The sequence below is a fragment of the Cystoisospora suis genome (genome assembly GCF_002600585.1).
Source record: "Cystoisospora suis strain Wien I chromosome Unknown contig_873, whole genome shotgun sequence".
NCBI lineage: Eukaryota > Apicomplexa > Conoidasida > Eucoccidiorida > Sarcocystidae > Cystoisospora > Cystoisospora suis.
Window position 1 is genome coordinate 1 of NW_027153674.1, and position 19,293 is coordinate 19,293.

The window sequence follows — 19,293 nt, forward strand, 5'->3', positions numbered from 1 at the left end:
CATGGCACTGAGGACCCCACAGTCGACTGACTTCCCTCCCTAGCCCGAACAAGGGCTGAAAGGCTGAGCATCTGCTGAGTTTTCGCTCAGGGACAGGAGCTCACAAAAAAATCCGGCAAGGCATCAGGGCCTTTGCGGGTGACCAAAAGAATTAGTTTACTTCCCAAGTCTGAGAAAGCCGGCGAAGCAGTGCAGGGGCCGCCGCTCATTCATGTGTCGTGCTTTGCATCACGGACTGCTGATTTTCAATTTGTTTGGCGATCCCCTGCATCTCAACGTGTCTTGGAGTCAGAGTCATTCCTGTTCTCGAACGCCAGCGAAAGAGCTTGCGCCTCTTCACCCTCTCCACTTGTCTGGCCAGGCTGTTTCTTCGGCAACTGCTACCATTTTCGGGTAGCAGCGATGAAGGTATCATCCCGAGCATCAGTTCGGGATCCAGATTCCCGTACACTGTTCTGCAGATGCTCTGGGCTTGAAATGTGTGTATCTCATCCATGAAATAGTTTCTGCTCTCGCACTTCTCCATAATCAGAAGAAGACTGAAAATCGCAGCGCGCCACTCATCCAGGTTGAACAGATTCGCATCTCGACGCTCTTTGCCACATATGGCAAGGCTCTCGTAAATGCGGCTGTTATAACGCCCCACCTTGCTCCTGGCGTGCACATACCTCTGCAAGGCACAGAACCGGTTCACATTACGCAAGCAGTTTCGTGTCAAATGCGAACAGATTCTGCGTGATTGCAGGCATCAAACGTAGGGTGGTCTGTCTTCCTGTGCAGAGTACTCGGCCCGTCCGCAGCAGTAGTGTGTACTAGCTCGAGTGGAGATTTGACTTGAGGCCAGTTAAAGCTGCAGGCAAATTAGTACACACCAGCGCCCAAGGAGCCGCTACGCTGCAGAGAAAAGCAGAACACTCCACGCCTGAGGTTCGCAATCACGCAGAATCTGTTTGCAGCACTGGCCCACAAAGCCACGGCAAGGGCGAAGTTGTTAATCAAGAATGTGAACTCACATGGATTCTCCTGATTAATAATGCTCCTGTCCTTACCTCGAAGGCGAGTAAATACTTGCGGGGCATTGCCGCAGAGAAGCGGCACCAGTCCCAAGCTATGATGCGGTCTACAGCGCTGAGCCCCGCTGCCGTGATTTCTTTGGCCAGCCACATAAAGCAAGCCGACTGGGCCTTGACCATGCGAACGAGATTGACTTGCAGAGCATTTCCTGGAGAACGTAGAAAAACACGAGCATTGACACTCTCGCAGCTCCGCCATGTCGCCAGCTGGTGGGCTGCTTCGACATCACTCCAGTCACAAGTAGCATTCCGCTGGTGCTCGAAGGTTCCACATTTCAAAGCGGACCGCGTCCGGTGTTTGTCTGGTCTAGTTCAGTTCGTTTTTCTGAAGTCTGGCAGCCGACAACCGGTCAACCCACGTCTTGCGAAGTTCTCACCTGCTCTACACTGCAGCAGAAGGTGCCAGTTGCGTCTGTCCTGCTGAATTATCGCCAGCCAAGAAGCGCGGGCGTCCAGGGGACCGTTTTGTACTAAGGCGGCAAAATCCGGGTCAGTGTCGAGTGCAAGGTGACACAGGTTGTCCACGGTGTCGACGACGGACATGACTAAGTATTCGACTTTGTTCATGATCTCTCCAACATCCTTATCCACCCTCCACAAAGGAACGTGCTTGCTGGAGCTCCCCTCATCATACAGCATTCGGGCTACAACGAGTAGCCTGGTGGAGTGATGCCGCAGTAGCTCCTCAACTTGCAGCATATAGTCGTGGAACCTGACAACGGTCGGTTCCACGGAAATCCATTCACGAAAGACAGGACACAAGAGAAAAGAGCTGTAGCGGATCCGAGACTATTTCGGTCAAGTGACACCAGTACAGACTGCCAGAACGAACGGTTGTTGGTCTGGATTCTGCTGAACCATTCCCACTGAAAAAAACTACCAGGAATGCCAGCTAGGTGAGGTAGGTTCAAAGTCTTCTAGCAACCACGTACCCGCACCACGCACAAGGTGAAGAGAGCGAGAGAAGAACAGGAGGCTTTACGTCATCTAAACCACCGCAGCCCGCGCTACTCCACGAAGACTACCGTTTGAGTACACTTGGACTCTTCTTCCGGAAGAGCAGCTGGTACGCAACGTGGGAACGGGTCCCACAATGCGGACGCCAAGAAGAAGGCTATGCCCCCACAACACCTACTGCGGTTTGTGTTTCTTCTTTTCGCGGCGAAGCCTATACCATTCCCTTCTCGTTAGCCGCCTCCCCCGGTAAGAGAATTTCCACATGCGAGCGCATTCAAAGGTCTTGTTCAGCGAGGTGATCGGGCTTGACGGTGCAGACAGGCCCGAGGTTGCCAGGCTACTGGGGTATGTTGAACCATAGGCATCTGGAGCGTGCCGCACAAACGACTCTTCACCACCCGGCGTTTCCATTCGCGTGATACTCAAAAACGTCGCGTTCATCAGCAGAATGCAGCGCCGACAGGTTTTCAGTAGAGTGGCGCAGTACATCCGAGCCGCATTCTCCGCACTGAAGAATGGAGGCACGCCACTGAGCAGCATCGAGAAGCATATGCCCACCAAATTCCCTAAAACGCGGCTTCGCACAACGGTGTCCCTGAGCTCTGAAACAAAAAACACCACAAAGTCCCGCCGAGCGACAACTACTGAAGAATGGAACCGTCGGTGCAAAGCCGCTGGCCACACTCCATCCGAGCAGTTCCTGTTCGTTGTTTCGAGCGGACTGCAAGTTTAGAAGTGCTTCGATAGAAGCACGGAGTCAATGTCCTATTTTCACTGCTGGAGACAGAGGCGAGAGCACATTTTCGTGTGGGCCAGCAACTCACAGCTACTTGGATACATCTTTCCAGCGTGTGGGAGGCAGGAACCTCTCCTTTGCCCTGCAGTGACGGCAAGCACTTGGTGACGTAGCCCAGAGACGACCCAAAAAGAATACACAGAAGCCCATGCGCGCGAGACAGCCACCCATTTTCATAAGGTGAACGCCCTTGACGGAAATCCTGAGGCGGTCTCTTGTCCCGAGTCCCGTAAGCACTACGGAATCTATCGGTTCACCGCGTTGCAGGCGTATGTCTGCTTTCACGTTTTCCACGCAACTTACTTGGGTACGGGAGCGTGCCCTCAAACGTCCAAATGACGTCAAGAATGAAAGTCACAGTCCAGATGAAGACCTGTCCGATGTACCCGAATTCACGATCGAACTCGCTGGCCGGATGGGTAGGACTCGCGAAAATGAACACGGCACCCGCGATTGAGAAAAAAGTAAAGAAAAGGATGGAGAGATAGTCGGTGGTAGCGACCAGTGCCAGCTCAACAGCAAGGCCCCCAAGCGCGGTCCCAGCGGCTCGCTTCAAACCTTTGTGCGTGTTGCCCTCGTACGTAAAGCTATGTGCACACAGGAAGCCTAGAATGACCCATTGCTTCGCTGTTTGCGGAGCACCCTTAGCCGTCGGACCTGAGATCGCACAGCCACCCACACAGATGATCGAGCCGGATCAAGCAAACAGGTCAAGGGGGCTCATGTCACTTTGACAAGCCTCATTCCCTGTACGAGTTATTCGGCAGTTGCGGCTAGGGGATAGTAACAGGGAACCACCAAGATAACATTCGCCGTCTCGTAAACAGACTGGCGCTTCAAACCGACGACGAAGTTAGCACCAGGCAAACGGTCGCTTTGCGCAATACGCTTCACCAGTGGAAACAGTAGATGGCCAGCAAGGGCCTGCTGAGTCGGGCAAGTCCGAAGCCATAAATTTTGCAACAGCGAAAACAACAGCGGGTGCACGCCATGCGTAGAACACTAGATGGCATCTACACTCCCGACGAGTCGTGCCGCGCGGATACTGTCTGATGAAGTTCCGCCGCCCTCCAACTCAGTGACACCCATGAACCCACTCCATGCTCTTGCCGGGCTAGAGCACGATACCTCCGAGAAAATGGTCGATCTGCTTTCCGTAGAACAAGCAGCAGCCAAAGAGAAAGCCCAGACCGCAGAGAAGCTTGATGCAGTGGACGACCTCGACATCCCTATAGAACGCACCCGGACCCCTCCATCTCCACTTATCAACCCGTACGAGAGTGCGCAGACCGTAGTAGAGCTGAATAAACACCATTGCTAGCGACAGCGTCATCATCTTGAAGTTTTGCCGGGCGCCTGCAACGTACACGCCCCACAGTGGAACCGGTAGTCAATGCGAGCGTAGAAGCACATCACAATCGACCTTTCCTGTCAGTTTGATACTGAATGCAGTCAGGTCACCGGCCGCCGTAGCGCTTCTATCAACCACAAGGCGAATGAAAGATATCGCCTGTTGGAAAACGCCTTCCGACCCGCAAAACGCCGCAACTGTTGCTGCAACGTCAGCCGTGCTCTGCTAGAAAAGACGTACCTTGCCACGACGGATTCAACACGGCGAGGCATGCGCCCCTCACAGTACTACATAGCTCCTGAGTGTCCATGGCACAGATTGAGTACAGAGAAACAATCAGCTTTGAAAGTCTCAGCTCCTGTCGAAGCTCTGTCGTGGCAGCCATAACGCTGCTCGCCGGCACAAAGGCCCCGCTTCCCAGACTCTTTAATGACACCGGCGCCTGGCCTTCCTCTGCTGGCAGAAGTGCACGCGCAGGCTGGCATCCAGAGTTCCACATACTGCTGTCGGCAGGCCAAGACCAGCTCAAGGCACGAGCCGGCGTTCCGGTCCCGTTGACATCGCAGCTTGGCTGATTGCCTTCGGCGTTCTCGACCACCCCATTGCACACCCGACTGACGGGTTCATCGTCTTCAACATTGCAGCAACTGGAGGTGTCTACTGAAAGCCGGCCCCCCTGACTCTCGCTGTAAGAATGGCTAAGGGTCTCAGTGCTGGTTTTCCGACTCAGGAGGTCATTAAACACTGCATCCAAGTCAACAGTAGAGCTATCGTTGAGGGAGGAAGACTCCGCTGCTGAGTGTTGGTCGTCGACGGGCATCTCACTGGCCTCTCCACTTTGCGGGTGCCAGTCCGGGGTCACCTTTTGTGCTGCAGTCCAGTATCGCTCCGGCAACCCGGCAGAAGCAGAGCTCACCCCATCCCCACGGTGCGCACTGTCAGGTGATGAAGAGAAAGAGCCTCGGTCGCGTGGGAGAACTCCGGGAGCACCCGTGTTAGGTCCATGGGAGGTTCTTGTACATTCTACCACACTTGCCTCAGAAAGTTCAATCCGGTGTGCAGAGACGCTCGGCCGCCACCCAGCTGGAGCTCTCAGCTCTTGTACTCCCCCGATGTTCCGTCCCCTGCTCTCATCTGCAAGGTCATTCACCAGAGGAAGTACCGGCTGGCTATTTTCGCCTATACGAATTGTATCCTTGGAAACACCTTGCACCACGCCGAGGCCATCTGCGGAATGAAGACTTCCAGACGACCCAGTCCTACTCCGAGATGCCGAGTTCCACTGCCGCGACATCGCAGAGTGTGCGCTGGCCTGGTGAGGCAGTCCTGGGCACAACCGGGATGTGTCGACGGCGCCTGGCCCAAATAGCGGGACGCCATGCAGCGGTGCTGTGGCCGCGCGATACTCCGAGATGTGAGGGATTAGAAGGTTGTTGGATGGCCCGGTTATCCTGTCGACGGAAAGGGCACCGTGTGCTACTAAAGGAGCTCCAAAGCCGCCATTATCCGCAGCTACACTTGGACTCATAAAGGAGAAAGACGAGCAAACGCCGCTCTGGTCCGATGCAACACTTGCGTTGCTGCCGATCGACGCCCGGCTCATCAGCCTTCGGAGACAAACAGAAACGTCATCCCCGATGGTAAGCTGACGCGTTGGAACTTGCATGCTGGGGGAACGGAGCAGACTGAAAGTCGCACCCACTAGGGAATCGATCTGATCTAACTGTTCCAACCCCTCCTCCATCTTCTTCTTGAACTCTGCCCGGCGTAGGGTGGTTGGGCGAATGAGAAGCAAAGTCGCACACAACGTATAGGCCCGCGCTGTCGTATGGAGCAAAGGCTCCGTCCGATGAAAAATGCCTGCTAAAGTTTCGTCGGCCTCAAGGCGAACACGTAGAGGGTTACATGCGATCATGTCGATGTGACGCGCCAGAGTGATGACTGTCATGCAGTTATGAATGAGGACTTCGAAGCATCGTGCAAAAAACGGAAAAAGAAACACACCCGGGCCGGGATACATCCAGTACGGCTCAGTGCTGCTTGCAACTATTGCGACGCGGACTTTTGTTTGTTGTCCGATAGCCTTATAAAGCGCCTGGCAGCTTTCCTGAAGCGCCTTCGACGACAGACGGAGCTCCTCATACGACCCTTCCACTTGCTCTGCTTCCTCTCGAACTGAAACGACCGCAAACAGAAGTAGCAACCGAGTTCCTTGAAACATAGTATGCAGCACCCGTCGAGACAACTGTCTACACTATAGCGTTCACAAAACTTCGTTTCTTTCGGGGCTTCTCCGCCTCAGCCCAAATCTGGTTTGCGGAGAGCGAACAGCCCAGCTTGGCCGCCCATCGCTCGTGGGAGACCAGAGGAGCGTACATGTAGGGCTGCCACTACAAGTGAGAGAGGAAATCCACTCTAACTCTCTAGAAGCATCTTGAGTTAGTGCTACCTGCCACTGGATGTGTGCGACTACCGCAAGGTCCCCAGTACACGGCAAACCCCGACAACATGCGGATATCCATCACGACAGTAAATGCATAAAAGCATCCGGGTCAAGTACTGTATCATCCGCGGAATACTCGGTCACAGGAAAAAGAAACACGCGGACACATGGATACGGTGGCATCCTCAGTTTCTGAAAAACTTCTCTTTGCTTTCAGCCCTAGCCTATGCTGTCGCTCCCTGGCCGTACGACTCACGAAGCATGTGCCGAAGGTCTGCAAAAGCAAGGGAGATGTTGGTCACGGCGCCGCGGACGTCGCACATGATCTGGCTCAGCATGACACGGACATTGTGACGTTGACTACTCCAAGGAGGCAGCATGACCTGCACAGTGAAGAGTGCCCATCCTAGCAGCGCCATGCTCAGCACCCCTATGTTGTAATTTGCAATGTACATGAGCCCGGTATGAAGATCCGTATCAAAAGCGCGGTTCTGCTGACTCAGGATGACGGACGCAGCCGTGTACGGAATGTATATGTACGCAAAGCTTGTCATGCTGGAGGTATCGACGTCCGAGGCGAAGGGTGCCACCTTGTGAGTCATGGGCAGCCGCATGACAGTCATCCACGACAAGATCACCAGGAAAAGGACCAAGCACATGGACCGACCCAAGGTTGCGCCAAATGAGAGGACCGGAAACAGGATTAAGGTGATCACTGCTATGCAGGTGAGAGTGAAGCACCACACCCAGAGGCCGGAAAAAACGGCTCCCGACTGCTCGGGGAGCGTGGTTGAGGCCAGGGAGTACGAGCTAATACACCAGTCCTGCCCCGGCATGCCCCCAATCAGTGGCAGAGTCTTTGACACCGACAAATGGAGAGCCAGCGTCGTGATAGCCCCGATCCGAACAGCCCGATTTAGCCGTGGCCACCAGGTCTTCTGGAGGTTTCTCGCACACCGCTGCAAGCATCCCCACATCGCGGCCATGCGGGTTCGCCAGAAACGGCAGCCGCGCATTCTGTAGTGCATGTTCTTCTCAAAATAGCCTTTACACCGGCGCCGACATCGCCAAGACGAGCGATCTCCTGTAGGGACTGGGCAGCTTGCGGCGTGCCTAGAAGGGAGTGCCCTGCAAGATCTCTGGCAAACGTTTCCCAGTCTGGAGGCCGTCGGTTGGTCGTTTCACTGCTTTCAATCAGGAATGCGTGCCTCGCATCCACCTGAAGCCCGCGCCACCAGCCACACCACCCAGTGCACGCCCACATGAGGACTGGCCGAACTGTCGCAAGCCACGGACGGCAGGCAAGAAGGCGCCAACTCGTTCGAAGCCAGCTGTGGACAAATGGTCCCCCGACACATCGCCAAGTTTACAAACGAGCAGGGAGAAACATGGAACGGGCAGCCACCGACGAGAAAAGCTAAGAGATAAAAAAGCAACTGGTGAGAAGGTATGTGAGGGGAAAAGACACTACTGTGCTCGGGCCCGCAGGCCTCTAGGTAGCCAGTGGGGAACAGGGGAAAGAAAAGAATGCCATGCCAGCAGGAGGCCGTGTTAACTAAGGCGGCAACACCGACTCAAAGGGAGCCTCCTGAACAGTGTCGGAGCTGCAGCGCGCGTTTGCCGGAGGTTTCCGGCGGAACACGCAGCCCGTACGTCGAGCAGACAGTCCTCGGTACAGTAATCGCCAGTCCGGACCGAGGGCAGATTCTCACGGCCCCAAACAGCAACCACCAGTATATTGACATCACCAGGAAAACCAGCAACAAAAACAACACCGTGGGACGTAGACAGCGGTAGCTTGGGCTCCAGCGCGTTCGTTGTAGTAAGCCATGCAGTGCTTCTACGGGTGTCGGCCCGAGAACTGCGGTGCTGACAGGACAATTTGACGGCCGAGGATCTTCCTCGACGAACCACTGGTAGCCACATGACTAAAAGATCAACAACGTCGAATAAGTTGAACTGCAATGTTACCTCTCGCCTCTTAGCGGAGAGAAGTCCGCCCACGAGCGCGCGCAGAGTCCGAGCCTCCTGCGAGCCCAAAGCATGCAGCCAGCTCGACATGCGATGTTAAAGCCGGGGAGTGGACAACCCGAGCGGCCACTCCTCAGAAGCAGTAACTAGCGAAGGGAGTTCCTTTGGCGCAATCCGCGGAAAGCGACAAGTGTGCTACGCCCGGATCAAGGGGTTGGGGGGCCTGACTTATTGCACACGGCGGATCTCACGGGAGGCTCGAATAGGTCATCAGCTGGTGTCGTCGCGCTGCAGTGCCACCGGAAGTGACCATCCCGCGGGTTTTTGTTACCGTATGGCTGGCATGTACTTGCCGAAGGCGTTTCCCATCCCCGTGCCCCGCAGGGAAATTGTTTTGCCGAGCGTTGATGACTGACACTCCTGACATGCCGTAGAATCAGGAAGGGCATACGATCGACACCCCAGTGTCTACTTATGTATGTATGGAGTGGGTGAGTGTCGACGCTCCAGATAGCTGTGTTGTCGTCAAGAAGTCACACGTCCCCTTGAACCTATGGACCCCGCAACAGCGCTATGAGGTCGGCGAATTTCTAGCCGAAGCGGACACGGGAGGTGCACTCCATCGTCCTGCTTCACGACACTCATGTGGAAGTGCAGCCCTCGAGCTAAAGAAGTCTTGATCCGTGTTCAAAAAAAGTACCAGCCGCAACACTGCGTAACACGAGGCGAGGAGCTCCTCGCAGCTCGTGCATGAAATACGATAGTGTTCTGACCAACCACTGGTCACGTCCAAAACCACGACTCTCTGGTTATGTTGGAAACACGTAACCGACTGTCGTCCCCCTCTAACTGGAGCGTTACGCGCCACAGACTGAGTAGCTTCTCAGCTCGTAGCAGGTAGTCGGAAAAGATACTCGCAATTCCCCGTAGCAGGCGACACAAATGCAGTCCTGCGGAAGGTTCCGGACTAGCTCGCAAAAGCGTCGCCTGCGGCAGCGACACACCTCTACACACCTGCGAAGCAGTGTCCTGGCAAAAAACTTTCCAACGTTAGTCGGAGTAACGAAACACCTTCCCACAGGAATCCACCCCGAAGCCGTTGTGGGCAGCCCCGATGACAGAATAATGTTCACTGATAGAGGGTTCTTCTATGGCAACCCGAGCGGAAGACACAATGGCCGAGCAACTTCAGCCTGAATGTATCAGAGCACCGCAACACCATGGCAGAAGGTTGAGCAGCTCGCTTCGAAATCTAGTCTCACGACGGCATCCGTGCCCGCGGGCGTGCGTCCCCAGGTGCGGGCCGCCATATCACCCAATCGCGCAAAGTCGTCGAAGAACTCTTTTTCCAGTCAGTTGAGAGGTTCGATTCTGAACCGCTTGCGACCGGCGCGAAGCCGAGAACCAATCCCGGAGCCTGCTCACGGCAACCAAAACCAGCAGCAAGCAGGCATCACAGGAAAAGCGAGATGGAGACGACAGTCATCCGAGGTATGAAGTGACTCGACTTCACCGCACTTCGTGGTCGAACAACCAAAGCTACACAGACATCCATGCTGTTTAATTTAGCAGGAAGGCAAGAAGTGGAGACTGTAATTGACGAGCGTCCCGAAGGACGCCACCAGTGTGACTACCAGACCGGCGTCCTTCGACAGCGTCTGCCTCATATTCCCGAGCTATGTACGCCCCTCTTCGTGTCAGTTGCTAAAGCAGTGCAGTGAGATCGGTGAGCACCTCGCCTCGTCTTCTACATAAATTCCGCACAGAAGAACGGAGGTGCAAAGGTAGCAACCTGGCGCGCTGAAGATGCAGAGAGACTCGCGACTCTGTCAACCCGGCTGCACTGTAAGGAGCTGCTCTTCGTGCCGCCGACCCCATATGAGCTATCACAAGTCGCTACCGCTCAGCTAGAACCATGCCCTGCTATTCCCGTGTGTGCCCGGGACACCACCAAAGCGTGTTGCAGTCCGCATCAACTACGAAACTGTAATTCAACTTGGCACGACAGCACCGCCGGGTAAAGGTGAAACCAACGTGTGCACAGGAACATGAGCACGCAACCGATACACCGGAGAGCGGGTGCGGCCGCAGCGGTGCGCCAAGACCCATACCTTCCAGAACAAGAGCTACTCGTCCAAGTGCTTCCGGCTCTCCTGCTTCGACTCTCTGCGAAAACAAGACGGACAGACCTCCGGAGCCCGGATATTGAAAACTGTTTCTGTTAACCGACCACACACACGCACGCAGTTGCTCCCCGTCAAATAGCTCTGGTGAATAATCGATTCGAAGCCGGGCTGATTGCTATGGGTGCAGCTCTATACCGCGAAGACACCGGACAGAACCGCCACTGAGGAGAGCTCTCAGCGCTACCGCTGAATGGCACTGACGAAGACATACAAAGATGGCAGGGGCAGAGGCACTACGTCTCTGTTGTAAAGTGCTTCCATGTCATCCATCCTAAACCCATATTCAAGTGACCGCGACGGCCGGAAAATCTGTCCTCGAAAACAAGCAACGGTGGCCCGCAATAAGACGAGAAATGCTCCCCTGCTGATGCACCCAGCCTGCCGCGACTACTCGTTGCTGAATGCTCGAAACAGCGACAGTGCCACCCCTTTCAATCTTCAACGTACCGACCACGCTTCGGAGAGTGCTGCGGCGAGAATAGCTGCGATAACCGCAAAAAAAGACAGAGGGATCGGCTCGGAATTACTCGGGATGAGGTAGCTGCTCCAAAACAAGGCACGCGTTTCTCCGTCCAATGTGCCTACGCAGTGGTATAGTGGCTGAACTGCGGCCAAGGAGGCGAAAACAAAGATCCACCCTACAGTGGTATATTGGCTGAACTGCGGCCAAGGAGGCGAAAACGAAAATCCACCCTACTGGCGTCGCAATACTGCACTTACCAACGAGAGTGATAGCGGTGGGACAGGACGGAGCCTCCAATTTTCCTGGCACATTTCTTAAGATGAAGAGTGCTTCGCCTCGGCATAGTTCCAGCAAAGCCCTCCTAGCTGTAGACATAATTTAAATACTTCTGCCATGAGTGCGACAGCCAGTGAGAGGCAATGCGGAATCTAGGCGCGTGACAGCGACGTACCACTGTCCAGCTAGTGAGGATCGGTCTTGTCTGCAGTCTGAGCGCGGTGACTTTTCAGCTGCCGAGCTGTGCACAGTTCTGACTCCGATTGCAAGAACGGCAGAATGGAAACGCACCTGCGCGACGAAGGTCAAGGAGCTGCAAACTGTCAGGCTTGCGCAAAGCGAATGCTGGGAATCGCAACACAACGCGGGAGACACAGTTGCAACAAGAGTGGCTGGCACCTAAGCAGAAGCGTGTAAGTCCTTGGTCCGCACCCTCTGCCCACACAGGCCCGTAGCTGACGCCGTAGTTGCAAGATGTTCGAAGAATACGCCAAGGGGGAGGACTAGACGTCGTAACTTGGCGGACCAAGAGCGGCGCCTTCTCTCAGTCAACTGTCCTGCACAGCCCTGCTTTTCGTCGCAAGACTGCCCTTACCATCGGGAAGCTCCTCTAGAAACATGATCCACATGTCTTCCTGAAAGCAGAAAGCGGCACAGACAGCCCCAGCTGTCAAGACAAACACTCGCCCGCCACCCCGGTTGAATCCCAGACCGAAAGAAACCGTCCCGGCAAATACCCACACTGAATCTTGAAAGTGGTTCTCGCACCCGAACAGTGACTTCCGACTTAGACACACACAAGTGAGGTTCTACCACCCGGAGCCGGGGCGCGCTCGAAGGGTTGTGATGCCTAGTTCAGGCAGAATGAGCTACCTTATCATCGGACTGCGGCAAAGACTTAGCCATTGTCCTCTGCGGATGCGAAAAACAAGCGCGAGCGAAGATGCAGAAGTCAAACGCCACGGGGTCCGGCTGAAATGGGACCCGACCGAGCACTGCCTCAATCAATTCATGATTTTCTCGATCCAGACTGAAACGAGAGTCACTCTCAGTAAGCCAGGATGAGTGAAAACACCAGAGACTCACCTCTCTTTTCCATAGCTTAACATCCAGTTCCTCAGTCGTGTCTGGTGTAAATTCAAGGAGAACCTGTAGCGCCGAGGTCGGGGTTCCGACCTGAAATCGGTTGAGAAAATTAGTGCACACCGTGGAAACGTGGTCGGTGTGAGCTACCTTGCCTCAAAACAGTACGACGACATCACAGCGGCGCGCGCCGCTTTGGTTACGACTTCTGGTAAAAAATCTTAGGAAAAGCCTCATGATAATCCATTACGTGCCATCCACGGTCACTTTGATAAGCTGCTTTAACGCCGGTGTTAACTCGACTCGTCACGGGTGACCCACAAAGTATGAGGCTCTTTCGGGTAACACTTGGAAAACAAGCCAGACCTCTGCTCTGCTACAAGAGGTGGGCGAACCTCCCAGACCAGAGAAATAAGTAGAAGGGTACAGAAGACGCGGAGAACGTAAGCAACCTACCTGACAGGAGAAGAGCCATGGCGCCACCAGCGCTTCCTCTGACTGAAGCGTCTCGCGTACTCCTGAAGAAAGGCACAGACACGACATCCCGATCAGACACCGAGGGGTTGTTGCTTGGGCGTGCACGGTCTCGTGGATGCAGCGCCCGTACGTGCACTTATCACTGCACTATCTGCCGGCATCGTGGGAATGAAATGTCGCAGAGTTAGCACATGAATGGTCAGAAAAGCAGTGAGAGAACTGCGTAGTTCTGTTACACCGCTACATGGTCTCTTTGACCGCTCCGGTTTCCACAGCGCAAGCCAGCTAAGATAGCGTTGAATCAAAGTAACAGCGCACGTGGCCACGGCTTTTCCCGCGAACACAGCACAGTCACTTGGACCCCGACACCTAGCTGTACTTGCGATGCACACTGCGACGCTTCGAAAAATGCTTTGACATAGACGCCCACAGACCCTGCCCGCGCACCTTTAGGCTTGTCTTCCTCCTCGTCTCGAATCTTTTCCAACGGTTTGCCCTTCTCTACTGCATCTATGAGAGCGAGCAACCGATGTTCGAGTCTCTCAGTTCGCCTTTCAAGCCTAAACCGCTCTGCGGGGACAAGCACAGGGTGAAATCGAGGCCTTCCTCAAGTCTCTGACAATGGCGCCAGAGTTGGGAGAAGGCCCCTCTGCTTGGAAAACTCATGTCAACCGACGGCGGGGTGGGTCGCGACTTGGAAACGAATCACTCTGACCAGACCTGTTGGAGGAAGCAATCCCAATTTACGACTTCAAGCAGGCAGTCGGACCACACGGTGTCACCTAACTGAAAGTAGAGCACGCGCAATAGACGCTGAAGCAGATACCAGGGCAGGATAGAAACTTCGCAACAGACCACACGAGAAGAAAGTCATCCTTAAAGTGAGTCACCTGCACGAGCACGTTGCGGGTTGCTGCCGCGTGCCCCCATAGAAGAACGGCGAAAACAACTCAACATTCATGTCATCTCTCGCGCACCTGAAAACCTAGTTTTCACGGGCTCGTAGCCGCCTACCACCACAAACCACTCGCCTCATACCAACCATGGGGCTGCTGCACCTCGACGCAGCCGCTGGATGGAAAGACAAGACTGGGCAACCCTGAGGCTCCATACCTATCACCCAAAGAAGCGTACACCAGGTATCCCCAGTACAACGCCTACCTTTCTCGGAACTCTGCACCCTATCGTTTAGCTCGCGGACAATGGCTAGCAAGGGATCGAACTTGGTAATGAGGAATGTTTGTAGCTCCGGCGAGTACGGTGTGGGATTGGAAGGTGTACGCGGGGCCGCCATCATGTCATCTCCGATCACTCAACGCCTTGTTCTTTCTTCACCCTAAACCCTTGTGCGGCTACGCTACCGCTCAGGCGATGCTCTCACATACAATTGTTACCTTGCCTTCTGTTTGTCTCACTCCCCGAGGAAAACCGTAGCTCTTCCGATCGAGGTGCCTCTCCTGATGTCGAGCTTGTGCAAAAATTCCCAGTTGTTTAACTTTCTGCCCCGTTGTTTGCCCGCGTTCTCGGCTTACCGCTCTGCCTGCCCGAAGGTTTGCGCAGTTCAGCTGCAAAACACCTGCGAACCTCGCAGAAGCAACTCCGACAGCTCGCCCAGACACGGTGGAGGGTGGGAGGGGGGACACAGCACAGTCCGAGAAGAAGGAAGTCGATGGGCAAATCCGAACAGATAAAACCCACGCCTTCCAAAGCCCTTCGTGAGGCAGCACGCTGGACAGGTGAGGAAGAGACCCGCCGCCAGCAGGCCTACTACAGCGCGCCAAAGGGCTGGGAAGGCAGGACCGACCGTCGTACCCCGTAAAGGAACAGCACAAGTCCTCTAACACTTGGGCGCCTATCGAGAAGATACCTCGCTGGAGGTAGCACGACAATCTAAGAGTTAGCGACAAATTACTCGGAGTGTGAGGCGCGAAGTCTCAACGCCAGCTTGACGCCGGCTAGCCAGACCTGCGCGGCCTGTGGTCCACTCCTGAAAAAATCCGTTGTAGAGGCGACACATAACCAAGCTGAAAGCGAATGCGTTGCCTTTCAAAACCTGAAAGCCAGACAGCTAGATCCGTTTACGAGGCCAGAGAATCAGCGTTTCTGAGTTGTAACGGCGCCGCGTCTCTCCGGGTTCTGCAAGCCCGGAGGTCTTCCACGTTAGAGAGCTGCGGCCGCCAGACCTAGCCATAGCCTACAGATTCGTCGTACACACGCAGGGGTTACTGCGCTGTCAAGAGCAGGAGTTACTCAAAGGAAACGACCGCCCCCCCAACGCATGCTTCGTGACGGGTGTGAGCGTCCCGGCGGTTCGGCTCACAACACGGACGTTGTCTGCCCCGAGCGTCTCAAGCATGAGTGTCCTCATAAAGCAGGCAGCCAGGGATATTGCGCAGTTGTACGTGATACGTAATCCATAGTTCCGATGCGACCACTACACTTAAGTGAGCTTCTGTTTCCTTCCCTCGGTCTGTCCCGCCTCATGATTTAGACACGCAGGTCTTTGCTCCGGGTTCAGTTTCTGGCCTGGAACGCCTCGAGCATGCGCGCCTGTGCCTTCTGGCGCTAGCTCCGTGGTCGTGCCGCCAGGACGCAGGTGTGTTACGAGTTGCCTGTCTTCCAAGGTGGTACGTCGGGAACAGTCGCTCGAGTCGTTCACTCTCGACAGACTCCTGAAAAAGTGCCACTGTTCTTGCTTCAGCTTCCTCGGTCCTGTCCGGAATCGCGTGACAGTTGCGCCGGTCCGCCCGAAACTAGTGGGATAAAGCACCGTGTCTTGAGTAGCGACATGTAGTTGCCACGAGGGCTCTTTCAGGCCGGTCTACAGCGACCAAGAGAGGCATCCGACGTACCTTACAGGAACAGCACTCCATCTCTTTGATTTACCGCAAGGAGAAATTTGCCCATTCCGTCTTTTGAACGCGCTAGTTGGCAGAGTCAACCTCACCTCTTCGCACGATCCCGGTCAACCATAGCCGAGTTGTTTACTGGTGTTTTTCTGCCGTGGTCGTAATCCGCTTGTTTCACAAGACCCACTGAGCGTGACTCAGCTCGGTTTTCAGTGCGGTTACCTCTTGCACTGGGCGGTGTGATACCTTCTCCAGTTTCGAACAGACGCAGACGGGTTTGTTCTCTGATGATGGACGCTACATACGTTTCTCGTTCAACGTGCCTCGGGCACGTCCAGCAGGGCTTCGGCGTAGAGACGGCGGGCTCGCGCGTTCCGAACTGTGACAGTGACGGCGACGCCGATTCTAATGCGGGTCTTCTTGAGGCGGGCGAAGCTTCTGGAAACAACTCGGCATACATCCGAAGGCCGGGTCACTTCTCGATGAGCATAAATGGAAAAGCGGACTCCTCTTTGTACTTTGCGGACAAGAGGGGAGGGCGCGACGGGCACGCTGGTGTTGCCGCTGTCTTTGAGCAAGTCCGGCAGGTATGTTGTTTTGCTCGCAGCTCAGGGTCGTAGTCAACGCAGGACAGAAAACGAAAAAGTGTACTCAGTCTGTTGTACTCCCCCTTCCAAAGACCGCAGGGTCTTTGCATATTATCTCGGCTGGTTCCTAGTAAATCCTCTCTCTGGTGGCTCCTTGGAAGCAGAGATTCTTTGTGCACATCTTACCGGGATGGGTAGGGAGACGCAGAGAAGCGCCCGTACCCGATTTGGAGTGCAACGCTGTGCACTATGTAATGCTCACGCCTTCAGTCCGCCCAGTACCGGGCTGAAGGCTGCAGGCCGTAAACAGTTAGCTTGTACGCACCATTCCTGTTCTTTTTGATCAGGCAACCCGCGTATGGGTGACGGTCGCCGCGTGCCTCTTGCTCTTGTTTATTGCTGTCTCGTCAATTTTGAGCTGGAGAAGCACGAAGCCATCACTCGCTGTACCACGGACAGGGCAAGGGGTGACCCTGATTCGACAGGAAACCACAAAAGACGTGCATGCTGCGCTACACGCTGCCATCGGACCAAGAAACCACATTCATCAGGAAGAGCCGCGGTACTCGAAGCATGAGCGGAGTGACTTCAGCGAAGACGGAACGAAGCAGCACCCTGATGATCTCTCCTATGTTGACGTATGGGTAGGCTATGTTCCCGTTAAGATCGTTCATGACAACTGAGTCGAAAAAGGCTCCGGCAGTACACGTCGAAATACTAGCTAACAGATCGTGAGCCGGCGTAAGCAGCAAAGGAAGCTTGTGACGGGACACGTATGAAAAGGGCAACCGCTCCGGCGAGGCGTACCGGTCCAAGTGTACGGCGTGGAAGAGGATGCCTTGTCGCTCCGCTGCAACAAGAGCAGGGCTTGCCGAAGCGGCGCACTCTTAGTGCAGTTTGTGGTTGTCTGTTGTACGTGCAGGACGGTGAAGAACACCACGACCTTCACCTGTCCCGCGGAGTCGAAGGCCTGCAGACGCCTCTATACCGACTGCCATTCGTTGACGGACAATACAACGAGACCCATGTCGTAGGGGTGCACACGAGCCCTCTGAACGTGCCGCGCCGCCTGTGGGTTGATGGCGGTAGGATTGAGGAGGCCATAGGCGGCACGTACGACATCATGGTCACACGTGATGGAAGGCCAAAGCCTCTGCTCATTCACGGTCGGCTTGTCTGGAAACGGATAACAGTAAGCGGGCTCACGTAGTGGGGCTAGGGTTCAGGATTTGTGATATTAGTTGCGTTGTAGTCACGCATTCAGTGCTAGCCGGAGAGACAACAGTACGTGAGTGCAGATTATCATAGACGGCAGCGCCTGTCCAGAGTTTGCGAGCGAATGTTTTGTTGCACGGTCTTGCTCTCAGAATGCGCAGCACTCCGCGGAGACCAACGTTATGGCCAGCCCGCTTTACCTGTTTTACGATCATACCCATCACACCTGGGTGTTCAACCGCGAGCTGAACTTCCGCAAGCCGGATCCGCTTGCATTTTTGCCCCATGGCGCACTACTACCCGTAATACGCCAGAAGGTTCGGCCACATGTCACTACCGATCCTAACACAGATATGGAAAACTCCAAACGATACACTGAGTACGCTCAGCATGGCGTGCCCAAAAGCGTCCACTGGGTGGTCCGGGACAGCGGCCCAGTGAACACAGTCTCCGGGGCGACCAGCCGCAGCGCAAGCGTAGGAGTCACCGCGGATCCATCCATCCGAGTAACGGGGCACCCGTCATTTGTTGGACCCGAGGACTTTTGCCAGCTCTCGGTACAAAAGGTTTTTCATGCCCCAGAGGAGGGGTCGCTCGACTTGTCGGATGTGGACGACCCGGAGGAGGATGAAAACCTGCACGATGATGATGCGGAGCAGCAGTCTGATGAGCATTATGAGGACGAGGACGAAGGAGAGCTGGAAAAATTGTTCATTCCTGAGCAGGCCCGAACCCGCCAGCAGTTTCTGACCCACCCGCAAACTCACGTCTACCATACGTTCGACGAGATGCACAAAAGCTACGACCACCGCAATATTGTCGCAGATCCTGTTGCGTACCTGGAAACTCACGGCCACCCTGATGTGGAGGGTGTTGAGCGGCAGTTTGGGGATGATACGCCGGGCGAGCGCCATCCCCTTAGGCCTGAGGACTAGAGGACATGCGGCGAGCTCAGGTCAAGCAAGTGTGCATTTGACTCGAACGCTTGGCCCTCGGGATCCTTTGTACCCGAAGGTACTGTTGGTGGTATCTACAGACACGAGAGATGTTCTGTCTCCTCGGGGCCACGGAAGACCTCTGGCCAGATTTGCATTTGACTAAATACCTCGGCGGGGTCCCAGTGTGGCAGGCCTGCACCGGGGACCTCAAATTACCGTACGCTGACAAAAGCCGTCCATGCTTCCTTTTTCATTAAGGGAACCGACGTGTGGGGGGTTGCATGTATGTCATCACAGAGTTTAGAGTCCAACACAGCCGGGCCGAAAACAGGGAGGGTCGTTATTTCAGCCCAACTTCTCAGCGTCTGATCTGCTGTTCTGTTCGCAAGCTAGCTCCGTACTCGTTTGACACCATACTACTACCGGAGCTCTGACCTGCGGTGCCTATTACTCTAATTAGTGTCCCTGGGATCTACCCATACTGCCTTCCTGTCGGATGCGGCACGCGCGCACAAGGAAGTGGTAAGGCGGGATGGCGAAACGTAGCTCACCGTGTACAGAGGCCGCCACGTCTCCCCACTATTTTCGACAGTGGGCTTGATAAACGGTGGGCATGGAACATATCCGG

General features: G+C 55.0%; 2 protein-coding genes across 2 annotated transcripts; one reads left to right on the forward strand and one right to left on the reverse strand.

Annotated features, from left to right (window-relative positions):
• Positions 1 to 3: 3 nt before the first annotated feature.
• On the reverse strand, positions 4 to 15,682 carry CSUI_002082 (fusaric acid resistance-like protein). Its single transcript, XM_068062284.1, has 13 exons — positions 14,238 to 15,682; positions 13,524 to 13,646; positions 13,056 to 13,117; positions 12,603 to 12,692; positions 12,112 to 12,151; positions 11,225 to 11,259; positions 10,703 to 10,757; positions 4,418 to 6,352; positions 3,130 to 3,483; positions 2,248 to 2,632; positions 1,451 to 1,785; positions 1,050 to 1,222; positions 4 to 670 (listed from the first exon to the last, which is right to left on the reverse strand). Exons 1-13 carry the CDS (start codon positions 14,371 to 14,373, stop codon positions 206 to 208), a joined length of 4,188 nt encoding a protein of 1,395 aa, XP_067925737.1. The 5' UTR covers positions 14,374 to 15,682; the 3' UTR covers positions 4 to 205.
• On the forward strand, positions 15,506 to 19,220 carry CSUI_002083 (uncharacterized protein). Its single transcript, XM_068062285.1, has 4 exons — positions 15,506 to 16,512; positions 16,860 to 17,156; positions 17,435 to 17,704; positions 17,880 to 19,220. Exons 1-4 carry the CDS (start codon positions 16,213 to 16,215, stop codon positions 18,660 to 18,662), a joined length of 1,650 nt encoding a protein of 549 aa, XP_067925738.1. The 5' UTR covers positions 15,506 to 16,212; the 3' UTR covers positions 18,663 to 19,220.
• Positions 19,221 to 19,293: the final 73 nt, after the last annotated feature.

Excerpts from the sequence above, each read along its gene's own strand:
- CSUI_002083 (XM_068062285.1), top strand. The coding sequence starts at position 16,213 with ATGATGGACGCTACATACGTTTCTCGTTCAACGTGCCTCGGGCACGTC. Across the intron at positions 17,157-17,434 it reads TCTCCTATGTTGACGTATGG|GACGGTGAAGAACACCACGA; the intron begins GTAGGCTATGTT and ends TTGTACGTGCAG. Across the intron at positions 17,705-17,879 it reads TTGTCTGGAAACGGATAACA|AATGCGCAGCACTCCGCGGA; the intron begins GTAAGCGGGCTC and ends TCTTGCTCTCAG.
- CSUI_002082 (XM_068062284.1), bottom strand. The coding sequence starts at position 14,373 with ATGATGGCGGCCCCGCGTACACCTTCCAATCCCACACCGTACTCGCCG. Across the intron at positions 12,693-13,055 it reads CATGGCTCTTCTCCTGTCAG|GTCGGAACCCCGACCTCGGC; the intron begins GTAGGTTGCTTA and ends AACCGATTTCAG. Across the intron at positions 1,786-2,247 it reads CGGCTAACGAGAAGGGAATG|GTTCCACGACTATATGCTGC; the intron begins GTATAGGCTTCG and ends GACCGTTGTCAG.